The sequence below is a fragment of the Hippopotamus amphibius genome, chromosome 5, assembly GCF_030028045.1.
Source record: "Hippopotamus amphibius kiboko isolate mHipAmp2 chromosome 5, mHipAmp2.hap2, whole genome shotgun sequence".
Lineage (NCBI taxonomy): Eukaryota > Metazoa > Chordata > Mammalia > Artiodactyla > Hippopotamidae > Hippopotamus > Hippopotamus amphibius.
Genome location: NC_080190.1, coordinates 135,691,852 through 135,718,592, shown reverse-complemented (window position 1 = coordinate 135,718,592; position 26,741 = coordinate 135,691,852). Strand labels below are relative to the sequence as shown.

The 26,741-nt window shown below is 45.4% G+C and overlaps 1 protein-coding gene across 4 annotated transcripts in view; it reads right to left on the bottom strand.

The window, feature by feature from the left end:
* MATN2 (matrilin 2) overlaps nt 1–26,033 on the bottom strand; it is a 155,068-nt gene extending 129,035 nt beyond the window's left edge. For 2 of the 4 annotated variants that reach the window (XM_057736048.1, XM_057736051.1), the window contains exons 1-2: nt 25,822–25,925; nt 9,874–10,041 (exon numbers count right to left, since the gene is read on the bottom strand). In XM_057736048.1, coding sequence (XP_057592031.1) covers nt 9,874–10,015 — 142 coding nt within the window. In that variant the 5' untranslated portion in view covers nt 10,016–10,041; nt 25,822–25,925. Of the gene's footprint in view, nt 1–9,873; nt 10,042–25,821 lie in introns of all 4 variants that reach the window. The other 2 variants (XM_057736049.1, XM_057736050.1) reach the window with 2 other exon arrangements.
* Nucleotides 26,034–26,741: the final 708 nt, after the last annotated feature.

Here is a 26,741-nt window from a genome sequence, read left to right as displayed (position 1 = left end):
GCCACTTTGTTTTGGAAGCCCTAGTAAACTAATACACAACTCAAGTCTCTATAATATTTCCTCTCAAGAATACATGAAATGTTTATGGATTGATTATTCAGCCAACTTTTGAAACTAGCTCTCCTTGTACCAATATTTTCAGTATTTAATAGTCATTAAATATTTAGACATGAATTTTTAAAGTAAAGATGATTATTCTTTATGATCATATCAAAAGAACATAAAATATCTTTTAATATTTTCAGTGGGGACTTGGAGAAAGATTTCATCAAATTTGCAAATGATTCGAACTTGCTAAGTTAAGGAGGAAAAATATGTTAGTTGAGAGTGATGAAACTAAATGAAGAAAATAAAATTTAATACAAAAAAATTTGAAGTATTCCACTGAAGTTAAAAAAAAAAAACTCGGCTATATGATACTAAGCCATCTGTAATACAGATTGAGTGATTTTTTGTTGACTGCAAGCGCTACATGAATTAACCAAAAAAGCTAAGGCAATTTACCTGTAATCATTTTTCACTCATTCAGTTAACACTGACAGAAGTGAAACTCAGGGGATTCAACAAATTATATGTTGCCAGTCACTTAAAATTTCGCAATTTCTCCCTTGTTTAAAAAATGTTATTTCTAATACTCCTAAGGCAGATTTTTCTTGGAAAGCAAATATTTAGCTTTTTTATTTTTTTTAATAGAGGAGAAAGTCCTTATCTTTGGGTTCATTCCTAATTCTGCAGGGACCTCCCCAGAATCCTGGAATGTGATGATTTGCAGATGAGAGGTTTACTTAACCCCAGGAACACAAGGCCTTCACTATCCCTGAAGCCCGAGGAGGCAGTCCATTTCCTAGGCTAAGCGACAAAGTTTCATATGGAAGAAAAATCTGTTTCCTTAAAGGCACAGGTATTTGGGTCTGTATCTCCTCTTTAAGGTCTTAAAGCAAGTCTAAACTCTGCCATAACACAGGCTTCAGAAAGCCCTTCATCTTCTCTCTTTTTTTTCAAACTAAACATCCTCAGGTCTTTCAACTCTTTTCCACAGGCCCTGGCTTTGGGAAAAATCCCCCAGTCCGGTGGCTCCTCTCTAGAGACTTTTCCCCTTTGCTCATTTGTTGGTTCATTTTCTCCCCCTCTAGGTATTTATCTAGTGTCTGTTGTGTACCTGGCATGTTACTGCTCTCGCCGATACAACACAGACAACGACGCCAGCGTACAACATTGGACAATGACACTGTCCAGGCAAAAAGCACTGGACTGGGACAGATGGCACAGTGAGGAGATGCGTTGTTGGGGTACTAAACCCCAACCTAGAAGATTAGGACTGCTTCCACGGAGACTCAAAAGATGAGTCCAATTCGGTTAGATGACAGAGAGGAGGTAGGGTTGCAGAAAAAGATTTGAGCAGAGGAAACGTTATGCTGGCTTCTCCAACTCCTACCTCTGCTCTCAGTGGTTGCACGACATTGAGCAAAACATTTAACCTCTCTAAGCCTCAGTTTCTTCATCTGTAAAATGGGGATAATAATACCACATAGACAGAAGGGTGAACTGCCTAGCATAGCGCCTGGCACACAGTAGATGCTCCCCAAAGCGGGCAGCCATCCTTACCATTGTTAGCGTCATCATGATCAGGTGGGGAAGCCTGGGGCATGATTGGCTCCGGAGGGGTAAGGTTGTATGCCTCGCCCCCCAAGAGCAGCAGCCATCACAGAGGAGAAAAGAACAGCGGCTATGTCACCCACCGAGGGGACTTCCCCCACCCCATCCCCACACACATACACACTGCAGGTGCCAAACACATGGGCGAGCTGAGGATCAAACATCCTGAAACTGAAGAAGGGAATGAGGGAGGGAGAGAATGGACAGGAAGGGACAAAGGAAAGTTACAGAAAAGGAAGGGGATAAAAAGTTTACTAGAGAAGAGAAGGCGAGAGAGAGAATCTGTAGAAGGAAAAAAAAATCAAGTTATGTATTCATTGGCTAGGAAAGCTTTTAACTCTGTGGCTTGTTAGAAGTCAGACACTAATACTTTTTGGAGTTTTCCCAGTATTAATCACAAGATAGGAAAGAAGAATTCACTTCATACAGTTTATAAAAATTGAATGATAACAGAGACGTTGGTTTATATGTAAAACAGAGCACAGGCAGGGAGAGATAAGATGTACTTTCTGCATCTGGGCTGAGCAGCAGCCATGACAGTACCTCCATCAGGTTCATAATTCCACCCGGACCGTATTACACAGGATGTACAGGGGGGACTGATAGTGGGGGATGTTATTTTACTTCAAAGGGTTTATTTTTTTAAAAGCCTTTGCTGTGGAACTTCCTAGGTGGCGCAGTGGGTAAGAATCCTCCTGCCAATGCAGGGGACATGGGTTCGATCCCTGCCCCAGGAAGATACCATATGCTGCGGAGCAACTAAGCCTGTGCGCCACAACTATTGAGCCTCTGCTCTAGAGCCCATGAGCCACAACTATTGAGCCCATGTGCCACAACTACTGAAGCCCACACGCCTAGCGCCCATGCTCTGCAACAAGAGAGGCCACCTCAATGAGAAGCCCACGCACCACAATGAAGAGTAGCCCCCACTCACCGCAACTAGAGAAAGCCTGTGTGCAGCAATGAAGACCCAACACAGCCAATAAAATAAATAAATAAATAAATTTATTTATTTTTAAAAAAGTCTTTGTTATAGTTAAAACAATTCGATAAGCTCTACGCATCAACCTTCACTTTTATAATCAGTTCTGATGATAAAGACACATGCCAGCAACTGGATTCTTTAGATGTGTGTTTATTGCTGTGCTGTAAGAGGCTTGAGTCCCTCCTTTGCTAACTCCCCTTGAGTAGAAAAATGCTAGCAGCTTATTTTCAAAGCCCCGGAAAGGGTTGACCTAGCTTACAGTTCGCTTATACTCTCCAGCTGCAATTTTCTCAGTAAATGTTATTCATCTTGCATTGTCTCTCTGGCCCCTGCCCCATAGCAGCTCTTCCTAAGATCTTTTCCTCCTGCCCATCCCCACCCCACCTCCTCGACTTCTCTTCTGCAAAGGCTCTCAAAAATGAGGTCCCCAGAAATGCAACTTCTCAGGCCCCAACCCAGACCTACTGAATTGAACACTCCAGGCATGGGAACCAGTGGTCTATGTGTAACAAGCCTCTCAGGAGCTTCTGATGCACAAGGAAGTTTGAGAACCACTGTTCGGTTTCCTGATCCTACTGCACCCCCTCCCCACCCCCACCGCCACCCCCGCCTGATTCTACTGCCCCACCCCTCCTGTCTCAAAACTTATCCCTCTCACCTGCAGAGAGGGAAAGAAAGCCAAAGATTGCATGGGGGCGGGGTTTCACCACGGGAACCAGAGAAGGGAAAACTGGAAGGCGGGAATCGGTGATGACACAACACCCCAGATGAGACCTGAAGGATCCCTGACTTCAGCCACCTCCCTTTATGGGTGAATACACTGGAGAGGAAAAGCGGCTTGCCTGGGGTCACTTGCTAAGAGACTGGAACCGGGCTTCCTAGGTGGCGCAGTGGTTAAGAATCTGCCTGCCGATGCAGGGGACACGGGTTCGATCCCTGCTCCGGGAAGATCCCACATACCGAGGAGCACTTAAGCTCGTGTGCCACAACTATTGAGCCTGCGCTTTAGAGCCCGTGAGCCACAACGATTGAGCCCATGTGCTGCAACAACTGAAGCCCACGCACCTAGAGCCCGTGCTCCGCAACAAGAGAAGTCACAGCAATTAGGAGCCCGCATACCACAACGAAGAGTAGCCCCCCACTCACTGCAACTAAAGAAAGCCCTTGCACAGCAAAAAAAAGACCCAATAAAATAAATAAATAAATAAATTTATTTAAAAAAAGAGAGAGACTGGAACCATGCACAAGAGGATGAATCAGCCACCTTACGCCTCATCCTCTCCGTGGCCCAACGCATGCCGAGTTTTCTTTGTGGGAGGGGCCGAAGCTGGGGCTTGAGGTCGGCGACCTGTTACCTGTAGTAGCAGCAGCACTTTCAAATACCGATGGGCATTTCATGTTCTTCTCAAAACTCCGGGTTGGGGAGCAAGCTCGAGTGTGAGGTGCCTTTTTTCTTCGCTCAAACACACATCTCCTTAGCCACGCATCCTCTCCCGGGACGAGGGAGCGGAATGCGGGGAGAAGGTGGGAGGAGGCACCTTTTCATTCTAGGTTTTCAGAAGCCTTAACAACTTTGCCAAATCACTTTACTTCTCTTCGCCTTGGCTTCCTCGTCTGAAAATGAGATAAACCAATAACCACCTTGCACTGTTTTTGTTTGTTTTCTTTTTTGTTTTTTTACAGATCAAGTAGGCTAGCTTGTCCCTGCTCACAGCTGGGGCTCAGTAAGTGAGAGTACCTCCAGAGGTGTCATGAGACATGAAAAACAGTCCCTATCTTCAGGGGTTTACAATCTGGTGCTAAAAACAAGGCAAGGACAGAAATAACCAGAATAGGAGTCCTTGTGTAGGTGCCATTATTACCCCTCAGAATATAAGGCAAAGAGGGTTGACACCTTGACAGAGGACCTGCAGTGCATGCAGCCCATCCCGGGACGGGAGGGTCCTGCCTGGCTGGCAGGGGGAGCAGGTGGCGTGTGGCCACTTATTATCAGTGGCTAATAATAAGCCTCGGTCAAGGAAAAATACTGCAGGTGGAAGAGAGAGGGTGAACAAAGCCCCAGAAGCTCGGGCAAAGAGACAGAAGTTGTAAGCATGACAGAGTGGCTTCAGAGCATGTAAGACTGGTGGCTTCAATGGGTCTGTCCTTCCAGAAACCAGAAGCTCAGAGGGCTGCTGGCATCTGCTTTTCCTCCTTCACGGAGGGTGCCAACAAATGTCAATTAGGGCGGTTGTTTCCGGGTGTGGAAATTCATTTACTGGCAGCCAGTGGTTGAAAATGTTCATAATTATCAACCTAGGCGAAAACCTCCATTGGCAACACAGAGCAGAACATTCTTACACTTAATTTTCTAGGCAGCCAACTCCTTCAGTCACATTGCTAATTTAGGAGGTTTCAGCTCCTTACACGAAACATACTGCATTTTCACTCATGTTCTGACGTCAGGTTTAGTTAGAGATGTATGCAGAACTGGAAATAAATGCCTCCTAACTACTGGGATTTCCCAGGAACAGAATTTAGGGCTGTGTACAGTGAGTTCTTATACTGCCTTCATTAGCTTATTTTTAAGTAGTAAATTAACTGTTATGAAGAAATTTCACTACCTTCTGTGACCTCTACCCCCGAACACCTCTGGAATTTTTCCTAGAAGCGTTGGGGGGTGAGAAGTCAGCTCCCACCATCCCCTGAACACACCATGGGGCCTGCCACCTCCCATTTCTCAATTCTACTGTCCTACTGCCACAAAGTGCCCTTTTAAAACACAAACATGACTTCTTCATGGGTGCTATTGATCTGAAAGGGGAATCTATTCTAGGGAAAGGAAAAGGGTTCAAGGTTAATTAGCAGAAATAAAATGAGCTAGGTTGGTAGACTGAGAACAGAAAGCACATGTCAGCCAGACCTTGTAAAAGACAAACGAAATAGGGGAGCCAGGGGGCAGAAGCACAGACAGTCTGTGGGTGTGCTCTCATTCCAGGAGTGAGGCGAGTCGCCAGTACGGGGGAATCTGGGCAAGGAGGGGTGAGGTTTCCAAAAAGGCTGACATGCCCCCACCGGTTGCCCTGGCAACCAGTCCACACCCACATGGCTGTGATAGAAAGAGAAAAACGTGCACAAGCAACACAGGCAGTAATTAGGGATGGGGAGCAACATCCCCTCCAGTTAGCGCCACCTCGAGAGGACCTTAGGGAGGAGTATGGGAGGGGACGGGTGCCACTGATGCAGGATGGGTGTGGAGGGAGGAATCTGACGGCTTCCATGAGCTTAGGCTCCGCGTACAGCACACTCTGCTGCTCCAACTCCGCAGTCGCCTTGAAGGGACTTTGGGTTGGAGAATGTGCTCGCTGGTTTTCCGGGTGGCCAGGGAGTAGTTTAGATTCCCCCGCCCTTTGCCCCAGTCCAGGAAGGCTTAGGCTGTCCAGATGGCACAGTGGGTAGAAAGGGAGTCAGCAGTGATCACCCGTGTTGCCAGTTTAAAGTCCTCCAGGGGCTCCCACCCCTGCAGCATGAAGCCCAAACTTTTCGTTGGAGCCCCTGCGGTCCTAAGTGAGCTGGTTCCCAGCTCCTCCGGGCTTGTCTCAGCTCCGACCACCTGCTTACAGGCATGGTGGCCCTGATGGCTCCACCAGGTCCCACCTCCATGCTGCATCCTCACTCCTTTCCTGCCAGCTCATGCCCCAGCTCCACGTGGCCTCAACTCTTCCTGGGGATGCTTCCTTAAACCAGCCATTTTCAAAGTTGGTTTGGGGACCCCCTCCAGAGGGTCCATGAGATCAAAACTATTTTTGTAACAGCACTAATGTTTGCCTTTTATACTCTCTCTTATGTGTGTATGTAGTTCAAAATGTTTATTGATGTGGTTTTAGATTCCACATTGCAATTAACCTTCAAGAAACTACCATTTGTCAAGTTTTGCTGTCATATCAAAGAACATCCATAATCATATGAAAAGGCTATTAAAATGCTCCTCCTTTTTCCAGCTACACATCCGTGTGAGGCCATATTTTCTTCATGTAATGCAACCAAAACAATATTTCACAACAGACTGAATGGATGAGAAATGAGAATCCAGCTGTCTTTAAGCCAGACATTAAACAGATCTGCAAAAGTGTAAAATCCTGACATTCTTCTCACAATTTTTTTATTTAGAAAATACTATTATACAATTTTTTTTTTACATTATGGGTTAGGTTATGGGTTTACTATTGTTATTTTTTTTATTTTTATTGCTATTTTTAATTAATTAATAATTTTTAAAGTTCTCCATTTCAATTTCTTTTTCTTTTTTTAAATACATTTATTTATTTATTTATTTTTATTTTTAGCTGCATCGGGTCTTCGTTGCTGCGCACGGGCTTTTGCTAGTTGCAGAGAGCAGGGGCTACTCTTCATTGCGGTGCATGGGCTTCTCAGTGCAGTGGCTTCTCTTGTTGCAGAGCACAGGCTCTAGGCATGCGGGCTTTAGTAGTTGTGGCATGTGGGCTCAGTAGTTGTGGCTCTCGGGCTCTAGAGCACAGGCTTAGTAGTTGTGGCGCATGGGCTTGGTTGCTCCGCAGCATGTGGGATCTTCCCACACCAAGGATCAAACCCGTGTCCCCTGCATTGGCAGGTGGAGTCTTAACCACTGCACCACCAGAGAAGTCCAACGATTTCAATTTCTGATCCAGTAAACCTCAGTAGACTAACCCACAAGAACAAAAGCTCTTCGGTATCCTCAATAATTTTTGAGTGTACAAGGGTCCTGAGATCAAAAAGTTTGAGAACCACTTTCTTATACTGAGCAGGCAGAGCAGAGCGGTAACTTAGCTATGCCTCTACTGTTGCAAACCAGTTCCACCAAATTAATGACCTTTTACTTGTCTATCTCCCCCACTGCACATGTGCTTCCTGACTGGTGGTTGTTCTTTAACCCCCTCATGTCTGGCACACAGCAGAAATTCCAGATGCATGAATGAATAGAAGGTAAACCCACGTGGACACACATCACAGGCTACCACCTGAGCAACATGCAGACATTCATAGGAGGGCAGATAAATATCTGCATTATTTTTTTTAATTGGCTCAAGTTGTTACTGGGCCTGTGACTTGAATTTAGACATAAATATATTTTTAAAAATCAGAAAATTCAAACGAAAAATTAACCGAAGAAACAATTCTGCTTCTGCTCTGTTAAACTTTTAGAGACACCCCATGCAAGCACATAACTGGTGAAAACACCATGCAGTGGAGATCACAAATACAGCCAAAATGATTTGCCACGAAAAGTGATCAAGGCACGGAACTACGCGCACGGCTTCCCCATCTTCGTCCACTGTCAAAGGTAGACCCAAAGCAGGTGGCACTAGAGGATCCAGGCCAGAGTTATGGTATTTGCCTTCGTTTCATGATTCTCACTCACTCACCATGTTCCCGAGTCAAGCCGCCCTCCTGCACATCAGGGAGTGGCCATGCCATTCCCTGGGGGGCAGAGATGTGCCATGTCCCAGTCCCCTCTTTGTCCCTGACACATGCTCCTGCAAAACGAGAAAAGGAGAGGGGGAGGATGCTGGACGCGGGTTTGATGTCCCTAGCAAAAGAGAATCTCTTACCTCCAAAAGACAAGGAGTTTCTACTTCAGAGCCTGAGCTCAGGGCAAAGGAAGCTGACAGCCAGGGGAGGCCCAGTGTGTGGGGGGAGGGGGTGTAAGCGTGTGTGAATGTGTGTGTTCGTGTGCATGTGTGTGTATAAGAGAATAATGGTGGGGGGGAGGAGAAGAGAGAGAGAGAGGCAGGCGGGTGTGGGGGGCACAGACATTTGACACCAAGAGGAGCATGCTTTTCTGGCTAAGTGTGTGGTGGCTCATTCCGAAAGCAGCCCCATCAGAAAGCCAACTGTGTAATCGCTGCTGCTGAGCTAGGAATCAGGCATTTCCAGTTCTCTCTCTCTCCCCCACACACGCCTACACACCTCCACCACCTCTCTCTCTTTCTAGATAGATGACAGACAGACAGACAGATAGACAGACATGTTTATCATATGATGATATATCTTTATCATCTTGAAATTTGTTTTTAAAAAGCCCTTTAATCAGCATACTAAATGTCCCCCAGTCCTTTCCACATTTGCAGAAGTCCTATGTTTATGTCACCATGGAAACAGATTCTCAAGAGACTAAAGACAGAGAGCCCAGCATCACGGGGTCATCATTTAGGTTAACACCATAAAGATTCCGCCCTCTCAAAACAGAGCTTTTGGTTCCTCTGGTCTCTAATTGTCATTTCGGATGCTGAGGTGACCAGGCACTGGGCAGTTCTCTCAGTGGCCTTCAGAGGGGGTGAGATTTTAGGGGATACAAACATAAAACAGAGTTTTGGAGAACAACTTCATGGAATGATGGTTGTGGTAAAGCTTTCATTCACTGCATACCTATAATTTACATATATTACCTTGCTTTCTCCTCACAAAAATATTCCAAGATCAGCATTAACGTTCCCATTTTGTGGATGGGAAGCTGAACCTCAGAGGGGTTACGCTGCCTGCGTGGACACACTCGGTCAGTACCAGAGCCAGGTGTATAAACTCAGGTCTATATGCCAAAACCCACTGTCCCTCCACTGGCCAGCCTTCCTATCACCCCCACATCCCAGGCCTTCCAGAGCCCATGTTTAGAACTAGGCCCATTCATCTATATTCTGTGTGTTTCCAGAACTTTCCTTTCTCTCGGATAAAGAAAAAAATTCACCTGAAGAAAATATGTTCACTGGGTGAGGCTAACAGACCTCTGGCATTTTCTATTTCTAATATCTTAATTCCGCCTCTCTTTTGTGCCGGCTCCCACCTTCCACAAACCCACCTGTTCTCCTTCCCGTGCTGCCGGCAGGGAAGCATTATTAACACAGATTAGCCAGACAAATCCAATAAAAAATTCTCATAACACCCTTGTCCAGGTAAGTCCAACCAGGACCTTTTCAGATGAAGACCCATGCCCTTGCTTATTGGAGAAAAGTCGTGAGCTTCAGATTAAATGAAAAGCTTTGTAATAGAAGAGGTTTAATTTCATTTGAAAACCCGTGTACAACCACATTCTCAATTCAGGATGCACTCATTGCCAACGAGATGGCCTCCTCCCCCAGCACACCCAAGAGGGGACCCAGGGCTGGGAGAGCTGCCCCGATGGGCATCCATCCCCCGGTCTGGAGGTCCACCCTTGACCACCTCTTCCTGTTTCTGTAGGCGGAGCCCCCGTCACCTACCCAGCAGGGCCGTCTGAGGGTGAGTCCGAGCGTGTCTCCCTCTGGAGACGGACCTGGAGGGAGGCCGCTCCCTGGCCTCAGTGGGGAGGAGGAGGATCTGTCCGAGGATCAGCAGAAAGCAGCCCACCAACATCTTTTCCATCTGCAAGAAGAGGAAGAGGGCCGAAGCTGTGACAAAGACAACGGGAGAGGAAGGCTCGGTGAGGTTTCTGGCTCTTCCTGAGTGTTAGTGCTGCAGACCCGCCCCCTGCCTTTCCCCGGATCAGACAGGCCACTTGTACTTAAAATGCCGTTTGTGTGTGTGACCCTCAGACCCACCGATAGGTTCTTGGATACGCTGTGCACGGCATGCATAGTTGGAATTTTTCATCATTTTGGTCACTATAAGACTGAATGGAAAACTTGGGGGGAAAAAAAATCTACCCTGAAGTTTCTTTTCAATCAAGTTTATTATCAATTATTCATAGTCACATTCTATATCTTGGATTTGAAAAAGGAAAAACTACATCTGAGGATTCCAAGTACCAATATTTTCTTAGTCTAATCATAGTGGATGGTACAAATTAATATATATGTTTCCCAAGGAATTCATATATGTTTGCATACGTTAACATGACTTAGCCTCCCAGCCTCCCTGCCTCCCACACATATCTATTCAGAGGGAACATGGTGCAGTGGTTAAGGGCTTGGACTCTGGCACCAGACTGCCTGGCTTTGAATCTTGGCTCGGACACTTGCTAACTGTGTGTGACCTTGGGCAAGCTACTTAACCTCCCCATGCCATGTGGGAATACGGTTAATGGGGTGACTTAATCCATGTAACTAAAGCACTCAGGATAGTGTCTGGCACACATGGGGAGGTGAAGACAAGCAAACAAGCAAAAGCGCTAGGGGACCAGAGGAGAAGAGGATCAAATGCAATGTTGAGGAAGAAGCTCTCAGATGCAGAAAGAGTTTGAACTCTGAGTTGAGTTTCAGATATCCACAGGGGCGAGGCAGTCTCAACCAGAGTACCACACTCTTGACCAGACTTTACCCATTTTCTGTACTGGTCCTGGAGAGTTGCTGGTGTGAAGTCTCTGGAGGAAAGATTCTGAGCAGGGAAGTGACATGGGCAGATGCAGGATTTCCCAAGATGGCTGATCTCAGTGCTTCACATGGGATAAGAAAGGTACTTGCCACATGGTGAACGATGTTGACTACTCTGCCTGGCAAACCCTCATGGAGAAGGCAATATCTAGAAGGACTAGGTTTAAACGTATTTTTCTTCCAGTTTCTATCATTATAATGAGTATCAGAGCAATTTATTAATTTATACAAATTAGTGAGGAGGAGGGAATATTTAAGGAAGAACAACATTTAAGGAAGGTCATCTGCCCGTAAGTCTTTACTCAATCCTCACCTTGTGCTTGGCAAGTTCACCCAATTGATTTCATTTAATCCTCATACCTATCTTGCAGAAATCGGAATGATTATTTCTGCTTTTTAGAGATGGGGAAACTGGGGCTCAGAGAAGTTTAGTAACTTGACCTAGGTCACTCAGCTAAAGTAAGTAGCAAAGTAGGGATTCAGACCCAGGATAAGAGGCTAATTTGCGAATTCACTGCTTAGCAGAAAACCTGATTAGCTGCAGGTCAGATCCCCAGAAGTCAATTCATAAAAAGCCACAGCTGTTTCACCATCAGAGGTAGAAACAGGGCAGGGGCAGGGACCACTTCCCAAAACGTGAAAAAATAATACTCCATAATGCAGTGAACTGTTTGTTCAGCACATTGCTTTCAGGAATTGACCTGGAGGTGAACCCAGGCCTGTTGACCTTCAAAGTCCACAGTTTTTCACACTTGCTGTGTTGAGCTAGCTCACTTTTCACTGTGCATTAAAATTCTATTAAAAATAGCAGATGTTTATTCAGTGCTTACTATGTGCCAGGCATTGGGCCAAGTGCTTTAAATTTATTAAGCCATTTAATTCTTACAGTAACTGGAGAAGTTAAATAGTTTGCTCGAGGTTATGCAGCTGATAAAGAGGTGATGCTCCAGAGCATTCCTAGCTCATTATGAAGAACTGCTGCCCCCCCTTATAAACAAATTGCACTTTTTACTAATTGGACTGGTCCCTATTCATAGCTTAATCGGTGGGATACCATTTTAGAAGAGGAAGAAAACTTAAAAGATTTGCCCCTTTCTCTGATCTTAAACCTACTATTTACTTTCAAGTTTCCTTGGTACTTACCACAGTTCATGTGACATTCTAAGTGTGTTATGTCATTTATATGTGGTTTATTATTTTAATGCTGTTCTCCTTCCTCCTATATGAACAAAGTCCACACTTATATCTTTTAAAATGTATACATTATCATATATTAACGCATATATGAGGAATATAGAAAAATGGTACAGATCAACTGGTTCGCAAGGCAGAAATAGAGATGTAGAGAACAAATATATGGACACCAAGGGGGGAAAACGGGGGTGGCTGGGGTGGGATGAATTGGGAGATTGGGATTGCCATATATACATTACTAATAAGAAAAAAAATCAAATTGTACACTTTGAATGTATGCAGTTTATTGTATGTCAATTGTATCTCAATAAAAGTTCTTGGGGAAAAAAAAAGAACAATGATAAAATATATACAATACTCTCTCATGACCAGGCCCATGTCCATCCTGACACATCTGCAATTAAATCCAAACATTTAGAACAAGATACGGTGGATAATTATCATTTTCAAAAAACAAATACCACTTTTAAAAAGAAAAATCCGGTAAATGTAGTATTCTTAACTTGTTCTATATTACTTATACCTATTGTCTATATAGCTTTAATTTATAGCTGTCAGTTTAACATTAGCATGTCTAGTAAAGAAAATTAAACTTTAAGAGTTTTGTAAACTGTCTTGAGGTTGCTAAAGAATTTATTTTTCTACTATATATAATATAGACAAAGCTCAAAACTATGGACAGGGAAAAAACCTGACTATTTCTTTTGGAAGTAGGCTGAAAAGAGAATTTTCAGAACTGTTCATGTCTTCAGTTCATTCGGTCATAACTCTGCTCTTGTAATATGTGAATCCCAGTTTATTTAAGCCATTCTCTTTTATACTATGTTAATTTAACTTTAACATACATTTAGTACAACTTTTGTTATTTAAACTAGCATTTACCATTTTCCACACTTACTACCTTACACCTTCCCAAAAATTTATCTCCACTTGTCTATGCATTCTAGAATTGATTCGAAAAGCTTCATCATGGGTCATTTAAAATTCTACTTTTGGTTCACTTAACAGATAGGTTACAATTAATTGAAAGTTAAAATATGGTTTAAAGCTCAAAAAACAAACAAACAAATACCATTTCATGTGGGCTTGGGTTTACTGTGGATTTCAAGAAGTGTTTGCATTTTCAAGTCACCATTGCTAACCAAAAGACCCTGAAGATAGGTGAGGGATAGGGGGTTAAAAATAAACAGAACTAAACACTTTTAGCTGTTTAACCCTGAGCAGGTTCTTTTCCCTCTCTCTGCCTCGGTTTCCTCATCTTTAAACTGGGGTAATAAAGAGACCTGACTGTTGTATGAATTAAATCAGCTCATATATATAAAGCACATGGAACACTGCCTGGCACATAGTAAGTGCTCAAGAAGCGATAGCTACTTATTATTATTATTATCATTATGCAATCAAACCAATTAATATAAAGTACACATTGCTAATTTTTGTCATATTGAGCCATTTAATGTACCTTAAATTAACTTTGATGCTTACTTATGACTACTATAATAAAACAATGACACACAAATCTGTAATGTAAAAATATATGCTAGTATCTAGAAGTATTTAAAACTTTCTTTTTCAGAATGAAATAATGCCGCTTGCAGCAACATGGATAGACCATACTAAGAGAAGGAAGTCAGAAAGAGAAAGACAAATGTCATATGATATCACTTACACGTGGAATTTAAGATATGACACAAATGAACTTATCTATGAAACAGAAAGAGACTCACAGACATAGAGAACAGACTTGTAGTTGCCAGCGAGGAGAAGGGATGGATTGGGAGTTTGGGATTAGCAGATGCAAACTATTATATATAGAATGGATAAACAACAAGGTCCTACTGTACAGCACAGGGAACTACATTCAATATCCTGTGATAAACCACAATGGAAAGGAATATGAAAGAGAATGGATATATATGTATAACTGAATCACTTTGTGTAGGGTACAAATTAATACAACATTATAAATCAGCTATACTTCAATAAAATAAATTTTGTTTATTTTCTTTTTTCAAAATGCAATGGCACAGCAAGTCACTGTCTGGTAGAAAAGGTTTGCAAAACATGTATCTGATATATCATTTATATTCAGACATAAAGTCTTATAACTCAACACAAAGACAAACAACCTACTTGAAAATGTGCAAAACATTTGAACACTCACATGACCAAAGAAGACATTCAGATAACAAATAAACATATGAGAAGATGTTCAACATTCTTAGTCATTAGAAAAATGCAAATTAAAAATCACAATGACATTTCATGACAAATCCACTAGAATAGCTAAAATTAAAAAGACTGATATAACCAAGTATTAGCGAAGATGTGAAAAACTGGAATCTTAATACATTGCTGGTAAGAATGCAAAACGGTGCAGCCACGTAGGGAAACAATTTAGCAGTTTAAACATGCACTTCCCAAATGAGACAGCCCAGGGTAACCAACGGGCCTGCTTTGCCTAGAATTGCCTGTGTTTTAGTACTGAAAGGCCTTCATCCCAGAAAACTCAGTCCTGGGCAAACTGGGCAAACCAGAAAACTAAACATTTATCCAAAAGATATAAAAACACACCTACACAAAGACTTATATTCAGATGCTCAGAGAAGCTTTGTAAAAGCTAAAAACTGGGAACAATGCAAAGGTCCATATATTAAATAAATTGTGGTATATCCATACAACGGACTATACTCAGCAATTAAAGGAAGGATGCACTGGATGAACCTCAAAATCATGAGGCTGAGTGAAAGCAGCCAGACACAAAAAGAATATATGCTGAATAATTCTCTTTATATGACATTCAACAAAGGGCAACACCCCACGACAGAAAGAAGATCAGTGGTTCCAGGCAGTGGGATGGGAGACGAGGGTCAGCTACAAAGGGGCAGGAGGGAAACTTGGGGGGCAATGGAAATGTTCACATCACGCTTATGGTGGAGGTTACATGGCTTTACACGTTTGTCAGCACTCATCAAATTGCACATTTAAAAGTGATGAATTTCATTGTTGTAAGTTCTACTTCAAGAAAGCTATTTAAAAGAAACGAAAAGAATGGGGAGAAGGATACTGTATACAAATCAACATAAAGCCAGTATGGCAATATTAATATCAGACAAGATAGACTTTTAAAAAAAAATGCAATGGTAGCGAAACAAGAAAAAATAAGTCAGTACACGTAGCCCACATTAATCATTGCTTCTCACTTAGGCATTTACGGCTGCTAGCATTTGAAGAACGGGAGTCAGAGCCAATTCTAACTGATGTTTGAGAAACAGTTCCTTTCACATATGGGCATATGGGAAGAATTGTTGTGCTGAGAAATAGAGGTTAATTCAGCCAGAATAGATTCCATGAAGCATGTGGGGGCATGGAAAGAATATTTTTTTAAAAATTAAACAGCTTCGACTTTTGTTCTAGTAATTTTTCTCCTCTTCATGAGACAGTGAGTCTTTTCATTTAGCTTTACCAAGAGGGTTGGGAGAGAGAGAAGGAGATTGTTCTGACCCTCTTAGCCACGACTCCTTCTAAGCATCACTGTTCCAAGTAAATTGACGGGTGTGTAGAATCCCACCAGAGCCAGCACTATGTGCGGTGGGCCTTGAGAGGAGAGGCCTGGCTCTGTCACAACACGCTGTGTGACCTCAGTTAGGTCATTTAAGTCTCTGGGCTTTGCCTAGTCAGCCATCAAATGAGAGGTGTGCTCTGGAAGCAGCGTTTCTCAGCCTACACCAGACCACAGCCCCGGACAACAATGCTCTCCTGAGGAAGATGGGCGGGACACCCTCTTCTCACCCGCGAACAAGAAGACAAAGAAACTAAGGCCCTGATGTTTTCTAAGTGTCTACTGCGGTCCAGGTAGCAAGCTGGGCACTTTGTATATTGCTATCTCATTTAGTCCCACAATCATTCTGCGAGGTGGATGAGTTCCCAATTTCATGGGTGAAACACCAAGAGCCACAGGTAGAAAGACACTCTCCAAGGCCTCAGAGCTAGTGAAGTGACAAAGTCAAGATTCCACCCCCACCGTCTCCCAGGCAGCTGGCCTACTCTCTAAAAAAGAGATTTTGAGTCCCTCCCCAGTTTTGGAAGTTCTCGACATCGGATTCAATAGTTTTGTCCTTCAAAGGCCACGCCGTTGGCACAGCAAGTGTGCACACGGACTCTGCGTTCACCGAGAACCAGCAGCAGCCCCTGACGCCTTCCTTCCTGTCTCCCACCTCAGACCAGAATCCCCAGTTCCCGCTGGGCCGATAAATGGAGCCCAACCTCCATTTAGATGTTGACCTGACGTTGGCTGTGTGTGATTTTTCACTCAGTGGTCAAGGCCTGCTTGCCAGCCCTGCCTTTCCAGATGCAGACTCAAGCCTTTCTTGGCCCAGGCAACTCCATCTGCTCAGGCACCCAGACTGGAAGCCTGGCCTCAGCTCCCACGCCTTCCCTGCATCACCACCACGTTCGTTCATGGGTGGACAAGCCCTAGCTTTCCCGCCTCTGCTGACTGCCCCCCTCCAGCCCTCCTGATGGTTCCTGCCACTGCAGCAATGCTCCAGTCTCTCTATTTCTCATCCAGACTTCTCCAGAAGCTTTGGAACTCTCTTCCTGCCTTGGTCCTGTCCCCTTCCCTGCTCAGAACCCACCTATGGCCTTACTGCATAGCATTCATGTTTAAGGCCCTCCATGACAGACCACTGCCCCTCCTCCAACCATGGCAGTCCTACATGCACCCCAGCCCCTCTACCAGTGCCAGAAGAATTCAGATTCTTGTCCTAGCTGGATGCCTTTATCCATGCTGGTCCCTTGGCCTAGTTACATTCTCCATTATTCAAAAATGCATTCATTCCTAAAGGCTCAAATCATACATCACCCACTCTCTAAAATGTCTCTGATTTTCCCAGCAACGACTGACTTTTCTACACACCCCTGACAATGGGTTTGTTGTCTGCTCTAGCACTGGGTTTGTTTCTTTCTTTTTCTTTCCTTTTTTTTTTTTGGCCACTGAGCAGCTTGCAGGATCTTAGTTCCCCAACCAGGGATTGAACCCAGGCCACCACAGTGAAAGCGCCCAATCGCCCAATCCTAACCACTGGATCACTAGGGAATTCCCTAGCACTGTGTTTCTTTTACTTGCTTCCATATCTGTCTCCCTGCCTAGACGCTGAGCTGTTGCTTGAAACCATACTCATGTGCTAGGTGCTGAATGTTGTAAATAAAGTTTTAGAAAACAGGTAAATCTTGAATAAACACATTTATTGATCAACAAAAGATCAATAAATGTTGAATCAAATTGGCCCTCGTTCTGCACCTGACAACTGCCAAGGCTGAGCCCAGGTCCTTGTGCACATGCCCTGTTTGCCTTAATGAAGGTGACCCCAGCGGCCCTCTCCTATGACGGGAGGAGGCTCTCCCCTAAATGTCTTGGCCAAATTGAACATATAATTTTTAAATGATATAGATGAAATACCAGATATCCAGTTATAATAATTAAAGTATCCATTTAGTCATGCATGTATATTCAAAACATTTTAAATTACAAAATATATATTCATTTAGAAATAATTCTTTACTCATTAAAAATGCTTCATAAAACACGGTTTTCTCTCTCTCACTGCATAAAACAGTTTTGATGTTTTTTGAGTCTTCTGACATCTTTATTTCTAAGTTGTCTGAGATACAGCACTTTCTAAATCTATATATGATGCCATCACTGGAAATTTTATCTCAGACTGCCAGTTCCCACTTATGTAACATGAGGACAGTTGGCTTTTTTAATATGTCCTGGAGGCATAAACTCACCATCTCTGCAACTTACTCATTCACTGTGTTGCTTTTAAAGTATCGTATCCAGTATTATCCAGCCCTTGCAACTGTGAAATTGTGCCCAGATGAATAATGACTAAATTTGAGTTACTTTTTCTTTTACTATTCTGGCCAATTGACTTCTACATGTATCCAAAATTAGCACATTGACTGAGGACATTTCAAGCTAACATGTCTTCCCCAAATAGTACTTTGTTCAACATATTTGACAGAGCTCCCCATACTTTGAGAGACTTTGCAAGGACTCAAATATAGAGCAATCTCCTATTTTCCAAGGAATCATTTTTGGGGGGAAAAAACCCTCATTTCTTATTCTGGTATATACGGTCATTCCTACCACACCTTTTCTCCTTTCCATTTAATCAAGCACCACATTCTACCACGTGATGTCTCTCATGCCCTCTCCCTTCTCCATCCACACCAAGGTCACAGCCCTAGTCCTGGCCCTTAGCCGCACTGCAGAGACCACAAAGGTCTTGGCAGACACTGCTAGTTGTCCCCCAATATCCGCCCCTCCTTCTTTAGGAACAGAACCCTCACTTTTTAACTGGACACATAATGGGGCTGGAATAAAGACCACCGTGCCCAGTCTTCCCTTCTTCCCTATCAGGTGACTACATGTGGGTCAGGGGGGATGGAAGTGGACGTGGTATATACAACTTCAGAGAAGTGTCCTTAAAGGAGGGGTGAGGGGATGACCACCTTGCTTTTTCCTTCCTGCTGGCTGGAATGAGCACATCCCGGCTGGAAACCCAGCAGTCATTCTGAACCACGAGGCACCATGAAAATGGAAGCCATGCTGCATGGTAAGAGCGACAGGGCACAAAAGTGTGGGTCCCTGACCCCAGGCTCACTTTGGACACACGGCCTCCAGGCTTCTAGAACGTAAGACAGAAATAAACTTCCCTCTTCAAGTCACTGTCATTTCAGTTTTTTCTGTAACTTGCAGTTGAACAGAATCCTAATTAATTGACTGTAGCTAAGTCACTTCTATGGACTCCATCTGGCACCTGCGCTGAATTCAGTCTTCCCAACATAATATCATGCTTATCACGCTCCTGCTCAAAAACTGTCAGTGACTTCTACAGACCAGGCCGAAAAAGTCCAGATTCCTTAGTTTAGCACTCAAAGTCCCATAATCTGGCCCTGTGTTACAATGCCAATCTCAGCAAAACCCCATCCACCCCACCAACACACACACACACACACACACACACACACACACACACACACACACACACACACAGTCATTAACCCTCCCTCCCAGCTCCATAAAATGTCTCTTACTCACCGCTGATTGGACTGAATTTATGACAGCTGAGATATGAGTAGGTAATCACTCCCTTGCAAATTGAAGTGTGAATGGAAACAACCTTAACAAGACAACAGATACACTGTGGTGGAGTCACATACTGGGATATTATACAACCATAGAAAAGGGTGAATTACCACTTCGTGCAACAGTGTGATAAATTTACAAACATAATATTGAACACAATAAAATTCAAACATGGACAAAACGAATCTACAATCATAAGAACCTGGATAGTGGTTACCCCTGAGGTGTCAGTGCACAGAAGGAGGAGTGAGGGGGGGTTGTAGGGTGCTGGAAATGTTCTGCTGATTACTCAGGATGCTGACTACACATTCACGAAAAATAAGCCCGCTACACCCCAGATGTGTGCACCTTTGCTACATGTATGCTTCAGCAAAAAGTTTACTTAAAAAACAGGCAACACTAAGTAAGAACAGCAGTTACCTACGTTAGAACAGCAGTTATCCCAAAGCGGGCTTCCGGGGTGCTGACTGGGGAGGTGGTCACATGAGAGTGTTCATTTTGCAAAAGATCCATTGAACTGTTCCCTCATGGCATGTGCATCTTTTTTTTTTTTTTTTTTTTTATTTATTTTTTATGTGCATCTTTTTATATGTTCTTTTGATTAAAAATTTACTTAACAAGTGAAGTGCGCAGTCGTACTCCTGCCCCCATTGCTCTCTGATCATGCCATGGACATAGGGAATCAGGGAGAGATGTGCGCTGCAGCAGAGATTTTAGAGAGAGGTTAATGGGTGTTCTCTCCTGAGTGGGCTATTGTGCACATTCTGGACGGGGTGTAATAGGCATGAGGCTGCACAGTTGGTCCTGACCTGGAACTCCTTCTCAAGCCCTGGGGTGGGCAAAATAATTGTCCCTACAAAGATGACCATGTCCTAATCCCCAGAATCTGTGGATGTGTTATGTTATACAGCAAAGGGGAATTACAGTTGCTAATCAGCTGACTTTAAAAGTAGGGAGATGGGGACTTCCCTGGTGGTCCAGGGGTAAAGAATCTGCCTTCCAATGCAGGGGACGTGGGTTTGATCCCTGGTCAGGGAACTCATTTCCCACATGCAGCAGCGCAACTAAGCCTGTGCGCCACAACTGCTGAGCTCGCACACCTCAACTAGAGAGCCTGCATGCCACAAACTACAGAGCCCACGTGCCCTGGAGCCAGCGCACCACAACTAAAGAAGAGAAAACCTGCATGCCACAACTAGAGAGAAGCCCCCGTGCGGCAACAAAGAGCCTGCATGCCTCAACAAAGATCCCGCGTGCTGCAACTAAGACCAGAAACAGCCAAAAAAAAAAAAAAAAAAAAATAGGGAGATACTCTATGTTAACTATACTTCAATTAAAAAATAGAACAAAATAGGGAGAGTATCCTGAATGACCCAGGTGAGCCCAATGCAATCACCACATTCCTTAAAAACAGAAGAGGGAGGCAGCATAAGAAGGACTCAGCCTGACACTGCTGGTTTTGAAGACGGAAGAAGGCAACAAGCCAAGCAATGAGGGAATATTCTAGAAGCTGGAAGAGGCAAGGAAATGGCCTCTCCCCTAAAGCAGGGGTCCCCAACCCCCGGGCCACAGACCAGTACTTGGTTCCTGTTAGGAACCAGGCGCACAGCAGGAGGTGAGCCTCAGGCAAGTGAGTGAAGCTTCGTCTCTATTTACAGCCGCTCCCCATCACTCACATTACTGCCTGAGCTCCGCCTCCTGTCAGCATTACGGTGAGTTGTATAATTATTTCATTATATATTACAATGTAATAATAACAGAAATAAAGTGCACAATAAATGTAACGCACTTGAATCATCCTGAAACCATCCCCTCTTCCCTGGTCCGTGGAAAAACTGTCTTCCATGAAACCAGTCACTGGTGCCAAAAAGGTTGGGGACTGCTGCCCTAAAGCTTCCAGAAGGAACAACACCCAGTAAGAACCATTTCAGACTTTTGAGTTCCAGAAACATAATAAACTTTTTTTAATTGAAGCACAGTTAGTTTACAATGTTGTGTTAGTTTCAAGTGCATAGCAAAGTGATTCAGTTATACATATATATTTTTATATGAGAATATATATATACTCTTTCAGATTCTTTTCCATTATTGGTTATTATGAAATATTGAGTATAGTTCCCTGTGTGATACAGTAGGTCCTTGTTGTCTACCTATTTTATATTTAGTAGTATGTATATGCTAATCCCAAACTCCTAATTTATCTCTCCCCCCTCATTCACTATCCCTTTTGGTAACCGCAGGTTTATTTTCTGTCTGTGAGTCTATTTCTCTTTTGTAAACCAATTTATTTGCATCATTTTTTTGAGATTCCACATATAAGCGATATCATAAGATACTTGTCTTTCTCTGTCTGACTTAATATGATAATCTCTAGGTTCATCCATGATGCTGAAAATGGCATTATTTCCTTCTTTTTTATAGCTGAGTAATATTCCATTGTACACATATACCACGTCTTCTTTACCCATTCATCTGTCAATGGACGTATAGGTTGCTTCCAATAAACTTGTTTTATGTCACTAAGTTTATGGTAACTAATTACAACACCAGTGGGAAACTAATACAGACACTGTCTGGAAATTTCAGAGAGATGGTGATTTTATTAAAGAGATCTTGGGGATAGGGGCATTCTTTGTATTTCACTGGAAATGGAGAAGAAGGAGCTAGAAACACTGTTGATAGGGAAAAGGAGACCATTCTGAGGAGTTAGTGTTAAAAGTTGAGGGTTTGTCAAGGAAAGAGAGAAACTGTGAAAGCAGCTTTAGATTTGAGTTTGAAGAAACCCAGGGCTCACAGAAGATTTGATGCATAATCTTGACCCCTGTGGCCTTAAGCGTTTCATTTTTAAGACAAGTGAAAACAAACTCAACTGGGAAGGTGCAGGGATAAGCCCTAAATAGGAGTGAAATAAAATCCTTTGATTTACATAATTTTCTCTAATAATAACTGTTTATTAGGCAGAATAACATCCCCAAATATGTCTAAGACCTAATCATCCCAGAATCTGTGAATATGTTACCTTTGTGGCAAAAGGAACTTTGCAGATGTGATTAACCTAAGGATACTGAGATGGAGAAATTAGCCTGGATCATCCAGGCGGGCCCAACATAATCACAAAGGTCTTCATAAGAGACAGAAGAAGTAGGGAGGGAGAAGAGAGAGAGAAGGGCGAAGGCAGGGGAGAATTGGAAGCTGCTATGCTTCGAAGATGGAAGAAAAGACCAGGAGCCAAGAAACATAGGCAGCTTTCAGAAGCCAGAAAAGGCAAGGGAAGAGATTTCCCCCAGAGCCTCCAGAAGGAACACAGCCTTGCCAAGACCTTGATGTGAGCCCAGTGAGACCTATTTCAGACTTCTGACCTCCAGGACTGAAGGACAATAAATTTGTGTTGTTTAAAGCACTAAATTTGTAGTAATTTGTTACAGCAGCAATAAGAAATTAGTACAATGACCTACAATGGCAGTGGGGTATTCCAATGGGGAATGAACCACAGTCTCCAACGGGAAAGTTTTCTCTGACAATACTCTTAAAAGAACTTTCGAAAAATGTTAGCTAGCCCACCTACTCAGCCACTGACTTTACATCCAAATATTCTGGTTAAAAAATCTCACTTTGGGGACTTCCGAAAGTTAAGAATCTGCATGCCAATGCAGGAGACACAGGTTCGATCCCTGGTGTGGGAAGATCCCACATGCCGTGGAGCAACTAAGCCCATGTGCCGCAACTACTGAGTTCATGTGCCGCAACTACTGAAGCCCAAGCACCTAGAGCCCGGGTTCTGCAACAAGAGAAGCCACCACACTGAGAAGGCTGAGTACCACAATGAAGAGTAGCCCCTCACTCACCACAACTAGAGAAAGCCCATGCACAACAACAAAGACCCAATGCCAAAAATAAATTAATTAAATAAAATAAATAATAAAAGAAATCTTTAAAAAAATATCATTTTCAACCAACTCACTCTGAGCACTACTACATACTACATACTGGCAGATTAATTCACATTAATTATCTCATTTAACCCTTACAACAACACTATGCCATAGATGGTATCATCCCCATTCGATGGATGATATAACTGAGGCTCAGATAATAATAACAATAAGTATAGGTAATAAATATTGAGCACTTACTCTGACCTAGACATTATACTAAGCACTTAATGTGTGTTAACTAATTTAATTCTTCCAACAACCCTATTCCCATTTAGAGATGAGGAAACTGAGGCAGGGAGACTAAGTAACTTTTAAAAATCCCTGCAGGTAATGAGAGGCAGGGCTGAGACGGAAACCCAGGTCCCTCAGGCACCAAGATCAGGGTCGTACCCCCGCAACCTCTCATCACTGTCAGCATCATTACCACCAATTGCTGATAACAGCCGAGGCCTCTGAGATGGAGCCCAGCCCTGCTTTTCTCTCTGAGTCCCTTTCAGGGTCCTGCAGGGTAAGGCAGTGGTGGCTGCCTGCCGAGCCACATGGCAGGGTTCAAAGATGACCTCACAGCTGTAGCTCCAAGTGGCAACCAGTGCCTTGGAAGGGCCTCCCTGGCACTATTTACTAGTAAGAGCAATGACAGCCTCCACTCTCCTTGACACTTCAGCCTCCCTCTTTCTCTGACCCTCCTGACTTATTCCCACTCAATGTTAAACAGGGGAGCCCTCCCCAACTTCCCAAAAGACAGAGTCCCAGGGAAGGGTTCGCTTACACACATGCATCTGTACCCCTACCATCACCCCCACTCCACCTCACCCATTGCCTTTCCTTAGGCCCCAGCCAGAGCTGATTCTAGGAAAACTGGGATTTCTTTTAAGAACCTTCAATGACCCTCTTACTCCTCCTCTTTCAAGGAACAATCTTCTATTTCCCTTTCTTTAAATCTTGGGCCTCATTTCAACTACCTCTTGCTGAGCAGAGATATATGGTGATGCTTAGAGCATGACAGGCAGCTGAGAGTATCTCAGAGGTGAACTCTGCTATGGCACCTCCAGCCACTGAGCTCAGGCTTCAGTGCCTCCAGCTTGCCGGGGCCTGGACTCTAGAGCAAGGAACCCTGGATTTATAGAAAAGAGAGGCCTGGCAACAGGGAGGTCCAACTGAATTCTACTGGCAGGAATAAAAGTTTGGGCAGATAGGGAAACTGAGGTGAAGAGTGAACAGATATCTATCTGCATTCTCAACAGGGAATTCTAAGGGACCAAGCTTCAGGGGCTGAGAGGAAACTTTCCAGACTGTAACCCCATCTTGGAATAGCAATATGGTTTTCTGAGGCTGTCCCGTTGGAAACAGGCAGGGAGAACTGTGCAGGATGCACTCCCGAATGGAAAACTCCAGTTAAATACATGCAGATCGTCTGCCACCCTCCCGTACCCACAGACAGCCCACCTTCCTGAGTAGGAGAGGAGGTGACTGCTTATAGGAACGCCTCGGTTTTCTGAAGAGACAGGTGATGGAACGGATCTTAAAACACCTGGAACTGTTCTAAGGATTTGCACTTCATCCTCACAGCCTTGAGGTATCATCATCCCCACTGGACAGATGAAGAAAGTGAGGCACAGAGCGGTTGGGTCATTCCAAGGTTACCAACCTGCAAGCTTCACTCCCAGCCAGGCTCTGAGCCTAAGCAGGCCAACCCCAGAGTCTCTGGTCCTGACCACGGTGCCCCCTGCAGCCTCTTGCCTGTCTCTTGGCTGCCCCACTGCTGGAAGCCGATTAAATGCAGTTGGTGCAGATGCAGCCCAGCTCCTTGATTTATGACGATTTGGAATTTGGTCCGTTGGGCTTGTTCAGGGTGGGAGTATGTGTTCCCGAGGACCTTCCTGTGCGTCCAGTCCAGGAGACCTTAACGAGAGAGGGCCCCCAATTTTCTGCCCTCTCTCCAGACTGTCCTCGGGGTTTCTAACAACTACCACAAAATGCCCTTTCCTTTCTTCACGGTGTAGGGAAGCTGGAGCTTTAGCTGCCGTAGAGAACCAAGAACAAAACGCAGGGGACACGGGCATTAAAATACCAGCCGACCGAGGCGGGGAGTCGGAATCGATCCGCCGACCCGCGGAACAGGCATCACATGGGCTCCCTGCTCAGCAAGTCTCCCTTTGCCGGGGTCGGTGGAGGCCGGGTCTGGGCGTCGCGGCGGCGGGGCACAGCGCCCCCACGGGGCCCTGCGGGGTGGCTGCCGCGCGGGGGCGCGGGGCGCGCGCGGAGCTCGCCCGGCCCCGGCGGCCTCACTGGCCCGGCCCCGGGGCCCGCAGCGCCGCCCTGCCTCTCGCCCTCTGCCCCGAGGGGTCGGGAGCCACGGGCCCGGGGCGGGAGGGGGCGTCCGGCGGGCGGGGCCGCGCGGAGCCGCGGGGGCCGGGGCGCGGGCCCGTGGGTAGCGCCCGCGTGCGTGGGTGCCCAAGCTCTGCCTGTCTGTCCGTCCGTCAGTCGGTGGGTGGGTGGGTGGGTGGGTGGGTCGGTCTGCGCTTCGGGGCTGCGGGGCCAGGCAGGGCCCCGGGGAGAGCGCGCCCCGCTCACCTGCAGCCGCCGCCGGCGGCGCCTGGGAAGCGAGACAGGGGCGCAGCCACCCGCGTCTTCCTCGCTGGCCTCCTCGCCGCTCCGAGAGCCGCGGCTCTCCTCGGGGATCGCTCGTGGGAGCCGAGGAAGAAGCCCGACGCGCTGCCGCTGTCTCCTCCTTCGCCGCTTCCTCCAAGTCCCATCCCAGAGCGCTCCCCTCGCTCGCTGGCTGCCTGGGCGGCTCTGGGCCAGCGCGGGCGGGCGGCGGCGGGGGAGGCGGCGCCGGGAGGGTGGGGAGCGGGCCGGCGGGAGGAGGGGTGCACTCTTCGGGGATGGGGCAGGCGCGGGGAGGGAGCGGCCGCGAGGACCGCCCCACCCTGCACGCAGCCCGCGGAGCTGGGCACCCTGGGCGTGCGCCCTGCCTGCGGCCCCCTCGCTCTGCGTGGTCCGTCCGCTAGCCCAGGCGGGGATCGGATTCCCGGGGACCCGAGCCGCAGGTTCAGGACAACAAAGAGTTTGGGGGGGCTTGGCGGAGGAGAGTGCGGTGGGGAGGGGAGGGGAGCATCTCCTGGAGGAAGAAAGGCATGACAGGGGTCCTATTTCCTGAACTGGGAGTCATGAGCTTCAGGAGGGGACCTTCGACGACGAAGATGAAGAAAAGTGGTGAGAATTGGGATAATTGGTGACAAGTGCCAGCAGCTGTCTGGGCAGTGCCCAGAACACCGGTGCCAATTCATATTAACAGAGCGTCCGCAGGCCAGAGACCAGGCCCCCGGGTGGGGAGGGAACCAAGGATGCCAGGAAGGAAAGGAAACAAGGTTCCTACCCTGAAGGAGCAGAGAAAGTCTAGTCCAGGCAAGACTTTTCAAATTATAGGCAAAGAGGTTTGCAATTTTGTAAAGTGGGGGAACGTGCCCTTAGAGGTCCCCAGGGAACTTTGG